General features: G+C 58.6%; 1 protein-coding gene across 8 annotated transcripts in view; it reads right to left on the bottom strand.

Moving 5' to 3' along the window:
• MYT1L (myelin transcription factor 1 like) overlaps positions 1-12,475 on the bottom strand; it is a gene marked incomplete at both ends in the record, with an annotated part of 128,786 nt that overhangs the window by 19,907 nt on the left and 96,404 nt on the right. For all 8 annotated transcript variants that reach the window (XM_080812798.1, XM_080812799.1, XM_080812800.1 and 5 more), the window contains 3 exons: positions 1,186-1,407; positions 2,744-2,827; positions 7,035-7,097. In XM_080812798.1, coding sequence (XP_080668924.1) covers positions 1,186-1,407; positions 2,744-2,827; positions 7,035-7,097 — 369 coding nt within the window. The remainder of the gene's footprint in view (positions 1-1,185; positions 1,408-2,743; positions 2,828-7,034; positions 7,098-12,475) is intronic.

Genomic DNA, 12,475 nt, shown 5'->3' with positions numbered 1-12,475 from the left:
TCTGTGGAGCTCGACCGGCCATGGCAGGGCCCCCTCCTCGGACGCCCTCTGAATGCCCTGAGAGGTCCCCTGGCCCCGCCCCGTGCAGGCAGGAGGGCGGGGCCACAGCCAGAGCCCCGGGCTCATCTGCCCCAGCTGGTGATCCTCCTGCGGGGCAGGCGTCCTGGGTCACCTCCGGGGACCTCCGGGCTCCGGCCGGGGTCTGGGCCAAAGAGGGAGCCTTCCTGGCCCTGGGGGCCCGTGGCAAACCCCGGGGGTAGGGTCAGTGTCTGCACACCAGGACCTGGGCCGTCCCAGTACTAGCCTCGGGATCTGTTCGAGCACAGAGACAGAAAGGGCGCTGAGTGTGCCCTGAGCGCGTGCACCTGTGCGGGGCTGCGTGGGCCTCTGTTCACGGCCGTGTCTCGTGGGAGACACGAGGGCCGCAGGCTGAGAAACGAGGTCGGGGAAAGACGTTCTTGCTTCCTTTTGGGCTCACTGACCCCGTCTGAGTTTCCTACCTGAGCAGGGATTCCTTTAACAATTAAAAATTGACCTTCCTTTCGAGGAACATTTCAAGTCTCGGTGCCGGACTCCCGAACTTCCCACGACTCCTGGTGTGTGAACTGACGTGTTCACTCTGTGCTGGTTGTGGCTTGAACCGCGGGCCACCACGCCCAACCGGGTCCATGTGATTTGTCTACACCGCCCATCCTAACCCTTCCGTGGGGAGCCCTTTGATTCAACGGGGCTTCTGCTAAGACCATCGAACTCTATGGATTCCTTCTAAGAGGAAGCGAGTAAAACTCAATGGGGCGACTGGTTCTTCTGGAAATTTCCTGATACATTCTTGGCCCAGGCGTGCAGCGGGGGGCCCTGTGCCAAATGCCAGCCTCCTTCCCCGCGTGGGGCCTCCCGCCTTCTTCAGCCCAAAGGGTAAACCTGCACATACTCGGGTGTGTGCAGAATCCCGGCCTGCTTCTCTCTGTGGGTCCTGATCCCAGGCTTCCCAAAGCCTCCGTCCTGACCCACGGATGGGAGTGGGATTCGCTTCCCAAACACCTCTGGGGTTTCCCCTTCTCACCGGGGCAGGCCACGAGTTGGGGGCAGCGTCCCACCTTCTTTTCGAATTGGGGATTAGGGTTAGGAGCGGACGGCCACCTGGCAGGGCTTCCCCAGGCCGGCGCCAGGATGGGGGCAACTCACCTCCGGTGGGTGAGGAAGCTACCGCTGACGTGCCCTGACCCGTCACAGCCCGGCGTGGGGCAGGACATGCCCTCCGTCTTGACCGACTTCCAGGAGAACTGCGAGCCATTGAGGTACCCATCCTTCTGTCTCTTGGCCGCCAAGGGGCACCCCGATGCGCTGCGATGGGAGGCGTACTTCCCGGTTATGTGGCCCTGGCCGTCACACCCGGGAACGGGACACCTGGGGGCAGAAGAGACACACTCTGTGGTCTTGGCGCCGTCTATACTGGTGGCCTCTCCAGCAAGGTCAGGATAACCAGGCTCGAAGAAAACCCAGGGCTCCCTCCAGCAAGGGGAAGAAAGCGGACCCACGGAGAGCACCACATAGCCGCGGGTGAGGGGCCTCCCCGCACGGGAGAAAGAAACCGCTCCTGGAGCGAGGGTGGTGCAGGGGCCTGTTTAAAAGACACCACTTTTGGGCAGAATCACGGCGTTCACGGTGGAAGGACGCGGAGTCAAGGAGGAATTGCGCGACTATTTTTTATGACTTTATAAACCCGTGGTTTTCCCAAGAGCCAGAAAACATTCGTTTGCCCGGCCGCGTTCTCCAGAGGCCGTCCCGAGCCTCCAGACAGAGGGGATTTGGAGCGAGACGCGGCGTGTAATAGGGTCTCGGGTAGTGCTGCTGGGCGGTGCACCGACAGCACGTCTGGGGGAAGAGAGGGGGATCTGGGCGGGAGCTGAACGCCAGTGGCAGGCTGATCCCTGCTCCTGAAACCTCCCACCGCGGGCGACCGCCGAGGCCGAGAGACCACAGCCCCGACGGCGCAGGTTGTCAAAGAAGGTGGGCGTGATTCAGGCCCCTCACAGGCTCCAGGCCGGTGGGTGCTGCATTTCCTTTTTAATGGCAAAGTTTACATTCTACAGAATTTATAGTACCCATTTACTTTGCTAAGGTTTATTTTAATACTTTTGAATTGATTTTTATTTTGTTTTAACCGAAGATTTTCTCCAAAGACACGGAGACTAACGTTTCAGGAGGACAACTCCAGGTTTATCTTCGGGATTTTTGGGACCTGGGCTCTGGGCATTGGTTTGGCGCACGTGGCTGGGTGGGCGGCCTGGCTGAGAGGCCTGCCGTGTGCTGGAAGCCCCAGGCACCCCTGCTCTCACGGCCTGCCCCAGAGCAAGGCAGACGGCAGCTACGCGACTTTCTGGAGCCGGGATGTCGGCCGATGTGGGCTTCCGTCCTTGTAGCCGATACCGTCACAGACGTTTGTGAACCCGCCTCTCCCAGTCAGAGAACTGCTTCTTCTACCTACGGCTGGGCTTGTGGGGGGGTGGTCCGGGGTTCACCCGGGGCTATGGGAGAGGGATCGGGGTCCCATTACTCAGAGTGCCAGACAGGTGGACAGTCCCGGGCCACAGCCCCCGCTGTTGAGACGGTGTGTCCAGCCGCCGGCAGGGCTGCTCTGGGTGCGGTTCCAGATCTGGCCTTTGGGTGGCTGCCGTCCCGTCCCCTCCTCCCCGCTTATCCCACAGGCGGCCCCCCCCACCCCTGCCCGCCTTGCGCGTACCTGATGGGCTCCTGGTCCTCTTTGTCTTCCTTGCTCTGTGCTATCCTGATGCCGCTTTTCTTTGCTCTCGGGCAACCTGAAAGACTGAAGAAGGGACACGGCCTCAGCACGCGCCGGCTCTGGCGGCCATGGCTTCTGCCCCGCAGCAGCCGCCTGGACCCCGCGTCCCCCGGCGGCCGGAGCTTCTCCCCATGAACACCAAGTCTGGGAGGAAGGTCCTTCTGGGGGCGGCCCCTCTGCGTGGGAAGAGGCCGGGCGGCCGGGCGCAGAGAAGGGGCCACGTGGAGGAAGAGAACACGCGTCCCTTGGTCTCTCTGGGTGAGCCGTTCCCCTGAGCCCTGCCGTCTGGGGGGACGGGGCAGTCTGTTCGGATCCGTCTGAACTACGACTCCAGTGTGTCTGCAGAAGGCGCAGAGGAAGGGGAACATAATTACTTCATTTAATTGTCGAAAGCTTGGAAATAGAAGCTCCCGTTTATCTACAGGAAAATTTCCGGCTGGGACAGAAACGCAGTCGCGAACGTGTGGGCGCGCACAGGCTGACAGCGGGCTTGTCCGCGACTCTGCACGAGAACACAGAGAACGGCCGTGATCCTTGCAAAGAACTGAAACCAGGAAACTAGGCCTTTTCCCGAGATGCCAGACACGCGGCCACGGACGCCAGCCAGAGCTGCAGTGGCGACGCAGGCGGGGTGTCCCTCCCGGGTCCTCGCGGGCTCCCTTCCCAGCGCCTGGGTTCTCAGGGGAGGGGCGGCTCTGTCCGCAGGAGGCCTGTTCCCCAGCCCCTCACTCCATGTCCTCGCGTTTTTCCTTCTTGTGAGACAGCCAGGCTCCTCTCCGGCGAGGAGGGCCCCGCAGGCAGAGGGCAGGTGCGGGGCCCTGGGCCCTGGGCTGGGGCTTCGGACCCCACGCCGGGCCCTGCGGTCTCCAAGGGCACGCGTTCCGAGCCCCCTCACGCCTGTCTCCTCTCGCGGGGACACGGGAGAGAGGAGGTGTGCCTGCGTTCTCTCCCTTTATCCGCCCCGGCGTTTGGAGGTAAAACCTAGGGGAGTGGTTGTCCTCTCTCCCACCTCTGACTGCCCAGCGGCTGGCCACACTGCGGTCCGGCTCTTGAGATCTCTGCCTGGAGAAGTGCTCCTGCCCAGGTCTCGGGGACCTGAAGCCGGTGGGTGTTCTTGGCCCTGGGCAGACGACCGCCTGGGGCCCCTGGGACGCTCCTCCCAGCCCAGTGCAGCCTTAACACCTGCGGGTCCGAGCCCTGCCTGCCCTCGCTCGCCCTGACCCGGGTCACGCCTCCTGTGCCCCCTTCCTTTCCTGGCAGCAGCCACAGGCAGAGCGCGTCCTCAGGCGTCCCTGGAATCGTCCACTTTCTCCCTCCGGGACATCGTGTTTAAGGTGCTCTGTTTCAGACCTTCCTGCGGCTCAGCACCAAAGTCCCCTGTGTGTGCACGAGGCTCCCGGGGCCTGGCCTTGCCGCCAGCATCCGTCCCGCTGCCCTGACCGCCCGTGCTGCCCCCGCCGGTCTCCGCCCCGCTGTCCCCGCGCCCTCACTCCGGCCATCTGCGGGCACGTTGATCAAGACGTCTTCCTGGGCACAGGTGCCATTCTGACTGCCAGTCCTGGGGGCCCAGGGAGCCCTGTCCCTGGGCTGGAAGCCGTCCACTTACTTAGCACGCGCCACTACAGCTGCGAGTTCTGCGGGTGCCCGAGCCATGTGCTCCGTCCCCTTCGTCCGGGCCGTTCGCCGTTGGCGCCGCCGCGCTCGGCCTCGCTGCCTGCGGTGGGGAGCCTGCTGCCTGCCGCTGCGGCCGCCGCCGCCGCCTCCGTTCCTGACTGTGATCTCCTCCCGGAGGAGCCCGTCTCCTCTGAGCGGCGCTTTCGGATCCCTCACCCGGGAATCCTGGGTGACATTTGTGACTGCTCTACACGGTGACGTATCCCGGACAGATGTCCCACAGTTCGCCGTCACTGATGCGGGGGCTCGCGGTGTGTCTGAGTCTTGATTTGAGATCTCATGCACTTTCGGAACAGCAACAACACTTTCAGGCCCCCTGCCCTGCGTGGCCGGAGGCAAGGCCGGGGCGGGTGCCCCGGCAGTGTCCAGACGGGGTCTAGGCGGGCTCGTCTGCAGGGCCGCGGGAGGGCTCGCTATGCTGGACAGACAGACTCTACGTCCCTGACCCTCTGGCCGCAGAGGTGTGTGCCCGTGTGGGTACCCACGGCCGTGCTGAGGAGGCCTGAGGAGAGTCCTGGTTGTGCCCAGGACCCCCAGCCCCATGGGCGATCCCTGGTCCTCTCCTTTCGCTGCCTCCTCAGCCCCCGGCAACCCGTCTGCATCAGACGGGCACGGCCTGGGGCGCCCGCACACGGATGTGCCCCGGGGAGTCGGGCCCCCACAGGCGGGGACGTGGCTGCTGTGGGGCTCCCTCCAGGAGACCAGGGTGAAGAGAGTACTCCCACAGGACAGCCAGACTAGACAGGCAAAGTGTTCAGTGACACTCGCAGTATGCAGCAGGCGCTCAGCAAATGTTTCTGTGTCGTGAGGTGACATCCTGGAACCCCCCACGTGCGGCTGCTCTCTGAACCTGGGAGACGGTCCCGGGGCGTCCACGGCACCTGGGGGCTCCTGAAAAGCACAGACGCAACTTCACGCTGGGGCACGGCTCCTGGCCTTGGGGTCTCTTGCCACGTGTGCGTGGCGACGCATCGGAGGGGCGAGGGGCTCCTCGGGACCCCAGGTGGCGGGACCACGCCAGGCGGCTGGAAGCCTGAGGGGAAACGGCCGCCCGGGGAAGGGCCGCCTCAGGAAAGGGTCCGCCTTGCCGCTGTTTTTAACCGAATCCAACGGAACTGAGTCTACAGCAGCCACGTTGCTCTACCACCCTGCGCAGGAGCGCGGGCTCTCGTCGGCGTCCGACACTCAGCGGCAGGCTCTGTCCGGGCTGCGCAGCCGGCTCAGTGCCGCGAGGCCGCTCTGGGGTTTGGTGGTGGCCCCGGAGAACACGCGGCGACGCCCAGAGACTTCTCAGGTTGTCACCAGCGGCGGAGCCGGTGCTGCCGCGTCCCGTGGGTAGAGCCTGGAGTCTGCCGGCTGCCCCCGAGTGTCGGCAGCACCATGGGGACAGCCCTGGAGGGCAGGATGAGCACGGAGAGTCCTCCATAACCCCATGATCCAGTCCTCCTCGTGGGCCGTCCGAGTCCGCGTGCCCCAGCCCGGTGCTGCCCGGACCTGCTCGGACGGCCAGCACGGAAGCGCGGCCCGCGGGGGATCTCTGTGAGGGAGGCGCCCGCCGCGGGGGCTGTCCGTGTCCCTCGTCCAGACCGCACTAGCAGCCAGGGAGCGTCCCCTGCTCTGACTACGGGCACCGGGACACACGGGGGGCCACACGCTCCGCACCATCCACGGACCCCCTCGGTGCAGCCGGTGGGCACACGCCGTCTCTCTGGTAGGAGGCCTGCGGCTAACACTGTCTGAGCCGCCTCCCCTCTCCCTGCCTCCCTCTCTCTCCCCTCCTCTTCCTTTGTCTTCTTAGGGGGGATGCATCTGCAGCGCCGGGACTCCTGGACCGTAGGGCGGCTCACTCCATGACCTCAGGTCCGGCCGGCAAGGAGCGGCGTCGTGGGAGTGGGCGTCCGTATCTGCTGATGCAGCCGCTTTCCACCGTCGGACGGGTCCTCCTTCACCAGCGTCCTTGTCCCTGCCCCGGCCCTGGCTCGTGCCGCTAACGGAACAGGACGAGAAGCTGGGGCACCTGGCCACAGGCCCTGACCCACTTTTGTGAAGACCTCGTGTCCAAAGCTTCTTCAGTTCACCTCTGGCGCACGGCCTGGCGTGTCTGACGGGATCACCAGGCCGCGCCTTGGACACCCCTTCTCCTCGGGAGCCCCAGGGCCTGCGAGGGGCCCCGTAAAGCGCGCCTCCGTGTCCCCGGCTCTGCTCCTGGCGTGGAACGGCTGGACCGCCCAGCGGCTCAAACTTCCTATTTGAGAGGCCGACCCCCACCGGTGCCGGGACGCCTGCCGGTCCGTGACTGTCCCAGGGACCTTATAACATGCCTGTGTCGGGTCTGTTCCCTGAGCTCTTCCGATCTGGAGAGGCTGCTGCTGGATGACCCGAGCAACGTTCTCGCAGGCGGACCCCGGGCCCGTCGGGAGCGTGCGCCTGCTGCCCAGGAGGGACCCCGGGGCACGGCGCTGCTCTGCTGACCGAGCCTCCAGACCGTGTGCAGCCGGGCCCAAACCGAGCGAGTGCAGAAGGCGCGGGGGTGGGAGAGCACGGACGCTCCGCTTACCTCCGGTGGGAGGCGTAGTTCCCGGTGATGTGCCCGGAGCCGTCACAGCCAGGGGTAGGGCACCTGCAATCAAGCACACGGGACGGGCACAATTTACTGGAAAGGAAGCAAATGCCCTGGACAATTAAGTCCCTTCTTTATCCAGGAAAGCAAACTCCTGACGGCTTCACCTCCCTACTCGAAGGAGACAAACGGAGCCGGAAGCTCCCCGGCTGGGAGCAGGGACCTGCGCCCACGGACCGCGCCACCGGACGCCACCGGACGCCACCGGATGCCAACCTCGGCTACCTTCTTCCTTTCAAGCCCAATGGCACTTTCCAGAAGAATCACGGATTTCAGTGCCTGTCCTGGCTGTGACCCACCCCCCGGAGCATCGGGAGAGGGACCCTCGGCCAGCCGGGCTAACGGGTGCCCCGAGCCCCGTGAGGGCAGCCGCCTGGAGCCGAGCGCTGGGGACTCAAAGCCTTTTCAGCTGACGTGGCGGAGCCCGGGGCTGCTGGTCGGCCAGGGTGGCGCCTGCACACACCCGCTGCAGCCCAGCGAGGCCCCGTCCCCGGTTCTTAACGACCACGCTGCGGTCGCCCGAGCGGGACAGCATGTGCTTCAAACCGAGGCTCATCACCACCGCCCTTCATACCACTCCCGAGGGCGGCGCCTCAGGAGTGGTCAGGGGCTGCTGCAGAGACATTTCCCTTCAAGCTAGTTTGGTTTTCTCCCACCAGGAATGTACAAATAAGGGGCAAAAATTAAGAAAAAGTTGTTTTTTCCATCAAGTTTGTATATTTAGTAAAACAGAACAAACCACACCCCCTGCCAGGGAGGAGGGGACTCAGTAAGCTCCTTGCACCTGGCAGTGGCTCCTGGGTCGTGCCCTGTGCCCGCACCCCTACCCAGGGAGAACCCAAGCTCTGGCAAGGACAAAAATCGCGCATTTCCAATAGTTCCTAAGCATCTCCTGCTCGTGACGGATTTCAGCTTGCTTTCTGCTCGGAGAGTCACGGCGGCAGCTGGACGCCGAGCCGGGCCCGGGAGCACCGGATCCCCCTGCACCCTGCACGTCCCCCCGCACCGCACGGAGGAGGGCTGGGGGTCCCGGGCCGACACCCACACCTGTCAGTTTGGGGTATTTGGGCGCTGTCTATGTCCTCTTGGGTTCCGAGCAAGGGAGCGAGCACTAGCTCTCAGGGGGCCCACCTCGTGCCGGCCGTATCTTGCTAAAGGTCAGTGATGGCTTTAGGGCCCCGCTGTGCGGGCAGACAGCGGCAGCCTGGGCCACACAGCTCCTGTGTGCGTGCTTGGAGCGAGGGTTTTTAAAACAGGCATTTGAGGCAGAACAACGGGGCTTTTAAAGTAGAATCTGTACCAAGAACAGAATCTGTACCAACAACCCAGAATTGGATTTTTGACCTGATGTTTGTTAAAGTAACAGCTGGTTACGTACAATTAAAGTTTGGTCATGAGACTCTACTGCCGATCGCTAAGTAATTGCTTTCTAAATACTAAGTGCAGTGACCCGGCCTCACTGGGTGATTTTCCGCCCGGGCCATCGTGCGGAGGGAGCCAGCCCCGGAGCGCGCGGAGGGGGCGGTCTGAGAGCAATCAAAATCATTCCGCTGCACAGCAGCGCATCTCATGCAAGTCTCTGTTTGGAAAACGTATCAGGAAACAGAAAGGTTTCCTACTTGCTGACAACATGCACGTGGCCTTGCCTTTTGCTTAAAAAAAAAAAAAAAAATCCTCAAACTCTTCCTATTTTAAGCACTCGGTGCAAATTTATTTAAAATTTATTCATTTTAACATGAGTAGAAATTTTTCAATATGCCTTTTTTTGGTGAGGGCTGAGGAGGTTGACATATTCTGTTCAGATTTAAAGTGAGGCGTTATAACCAAACTAATGCAAATGAAAATCAGGTTTGACTAATTATAAAAAAAAGAGAGAGAGAAAGATTTTCAGAGTAGGTTTTGTGTGTTTAAGCCATTTACAAAGGCATCATCTGGTTAAAAAAAAAAAAAAAAGAGGCGTTCAAAATGTCCTCTATCACCATGAAAACAAACAAAATATTGATTTGGCCCATTTCAGAGCTTCCACTGTGTTGGGAAAGAAAAACCCTTTCCAGAAAGAGCTCTCACTTTCTTAAAAGGTTTGCTCTTCTTGTCAGGGGCTCCAGTCACACAGATGGGGGGCAGTCCCAGGCTGGGGGACCCGCGTCTGCTCCTCCCTGGCCACACCCCTGCACAGCTCAGGGGGGCCTGCCCTAAGCTTCTCCCGGGGGAGGCTCCCCAGCCTTCACCCCCTTTGTCTGCTCACGCCCCGCACCCTGCAGCCCAGGACCTGGGCTTGTCACGGGAGCTCGGGAGGCCTGCTTGGAGGGGCCCACTGCCCTGCGCTGCCGCCTTCCCCTGGCGCGGCGGCTCCCGGTTTTGTCAGGGCTGGCAATGCAGCTCTTTCATCCGTAGGTGGTGCTTCTGGACCACACAGGGCAGCCCCGAACGGTTCCTTCTACCAGCTTCACGTAGGCATTTTTCTGTTGCTGTTCAAGACTTTGAAGCTTTTTTAAACTCTTAGATTTACATACAGATTTCCTGGGTTTAAGAAATCTCAACTTTCAAAAATACAATTTTCTGAAATGGGTGAATGGAGTGATTATTCACCCAACAAAAGGGGTCGTTGCCGCTCAGACGGAGCCAGCCCCAGGACCTTGACAATGGGGTGATTTACTAGAGTTCGATTTGCATCTACCCATCTAAGAGCACATCTTTTCCATGAAGGGAGGCCCATGTGGGCAATCAAAATCCCCCGTGGGTAAAATCAGACAGTACCATGTGCCACACAGCTTGGGGTTCGGAACGGCAGAAGAGATCGACTGGGTTTCCATGGAAACTCCCCGTGAGGCAGGCCCAGGTTCTCTGCACTGAAGTCCTCGGCAGCCGCGGGGAAGCGCAGCGGACCCTCACCACCCTCCGCGCTCCCTGCCGGTTACCAGGGACAACAGCACCGAGTCTATTTTCAGTTCCCATGGTTAGAGATGCAGAGTTCTGTGACATGAAACACTTGCCTCAAATATCGCTTCTCTTCCCCTCCAAAGGTGCTTTTTTGGTGGAAATACTCTGAGAACGCACATAATGAACGAGGAACCTTAGAGCTAGACTTGTCTCCTCACGGATGTATTTAAGGCTAAAAACATTTGTGCCTTGTCCGTGATCTTGCATTTGCCTTGGGAGAAAAGAATTTGGGGGAGGGCGTGTTATCACCTGACTGGAAAAATCTGTCTTAAAAAGACATTTAAAAATGGCGCTGGGAGAATCATGAAAAAATGTTTTAAACAGTGTTTTAAGTTTTGCAGAATCCAAGCAAAATCTGAAAAAAAAAAAAAAATCAGGACCATTCACAAACTTCTGGATTTCTGATTTCACGGAACTAGCCCTTCTCAAGTAGGAGTGAGCTGGGTTTGTGTAGCTTTTGCAGATCTAAGACATCAAAGAGACTGGTGGGCCCGAGCCTCCCAGAATGCCCCGTGTGCTCATGGCTCCTCTGAACTATCCCCAGCCATGGGAACATTCCGCTAGGACGTCCATAGGAACTGTCACTGATCACACCCACATGGAGGTCAGGAGACGTATCCCCTAATGTCAAAACATAACTTAATGTCTGTCCATTAAAATACGTAATCATGAAAACCATACGATTCTGCACTGGGGCACATCTCAGGAATGTGACAGCAGACCACCGTGCTTCTTGCTTGTCCCTGATTTGTTCCTCAGCAAGACACACAGCCCACTACCGTGCTGTTTTCCCCTATTTACAGAACTCCCATCCCGAGACAGGGTGGGCCAAATGGAAATCATCAAACCCACTGACTGAAGTTGTGTCATCGATTAATTAGTGATAAGAATATCTTTAAAGTGCTTCCTCCATGCGCTATCATGCCCCCCTCTTTTGAAAATAAATATGAGGATTTGATCGTCATATGAAGAAAGACCTCTAAAACAGGACATTTTCTTCTAGCTGAATGTGTCCACGCTGACGTGCATGTCACTGCACGTCGGGGGCTGAGACCCGTCAACCGCGTTGCATCGTCCGGTTAGTGATAGGCTTGTTCTCACCTCAGAAGGAGTCCAAGGCAGGTTCCACACACACAAGCGTTTGTTCTTGGGGACCCAAACGCATCTCTGAGGCGTCCCTGCTGGGTACCAGAAGGCTAAGCCCCAGTCTCCTTTGGGCCAGCCTCTCTCCATCCACCTGCTGGGGAGTGACCTTCCCCGAAGACCGAGAGGCGATCCTCCCTGAGCGCGGCAGCCCGGGGCTCGTGGACCCTCGCGTCTGGCCCAGTCTGAGCTGGCAGGCCCACCGGGGGAGACCGAGCTCAGCTCCCCCAAAATCAACGTACAGGAAAAAACTTCTGGAGGCATCTCACGATCTCTTATCTTGATAAGGGTCAGTTACTTATTTTTAAAACTCTTATAGACAGAGGCTGAAAGCACTGTGGGTGTTTTGAACTGACTCTGGGGGTCGCCGAGCTACCTCGTTAAACTGCCCTGGAAGGGTGAGCTGCAGACATGCCCTGATTTGAGCAGAGCAGCTAAAAATATACAGAACGGGACTCACTGAAGATCGGGAACGAGTACACCAAGTGTCAGAGGGACAGACGCCCGTTCTCAGGATCTCAGGGGCAGGCCCTTACAGCCGTTCTCGCTCATTTCTTCCACGGCAATTCTATCAAAGGGACTTAGTAAGTAAGAAACAGAATATATTGAAAAAATAGATAAAAAGTTATCACCCTCAATTTTAAAAGAAATCATGAAAATGTTAAAATTAGGCATTATCTCTAGTAGTAAAATGTATTTCTAAATTGGAACGTTTCTGGACACATATGTAAGTCTTTGCTTCATTTATATAAAAAGTTCAATTCAAAAAATACTTTTTTTTGCCTTAAGAGATATGGTCGTGTAAATACATTTTTTATTTTGATTTTTTGTCTGATAAATGGGAAGTAATAAAGAAACTCAGAGGAGTGCAAAAGAAAGATATTTCTAATGGAAAAATGACACATACTGATTCTTATGCCATTCCTCTGCAATTTTCTCCCCACATGGAAAGAAACCAGGTCACTTAAAAGCTGTGTGCATTATTTCTGCACAATTTCTTAGATATATTACCTGAAACTCAAGGAAAGATAAAATTTTACATTTGCTTCTTAACTTGTAAGACATTCAATAATTTTCTCTCTCTTTTTTTTTTTAATTCAGTAGTAAGTATGACTATTTTGAGCTTTCTGCAGCGGGGCACAGAGACCCCCATGCGGGTATGCGGTGTTTTCCCAGTGTCCCCCACCCAGCCTCCCGCCAGAAACGGCTGGTGACACAGCCGAGCCGTGGACCCTCTGAGCTGGGGCATGAAGCCCAGTGTGGCTTCAGGGTACACCCCTGGGGGCACCACCTGC

The sequence above is a fragment of the Martes martes genome, assembly GCF_963455335.1.
Source record: "Martes martes genome assembly, chromosome: 9".
NCBI classification, from domain to species: Eukaryota; Metazoa; Chordata; class Mammalia; order Carnivora; family Mustelidae; genus Martes; species Martes martes.
The sequence above is the reverse complement of the archived record's forward strand: the minus strand, read 5'-3'. Positions and strand labels throughout refer to the sequence as shown.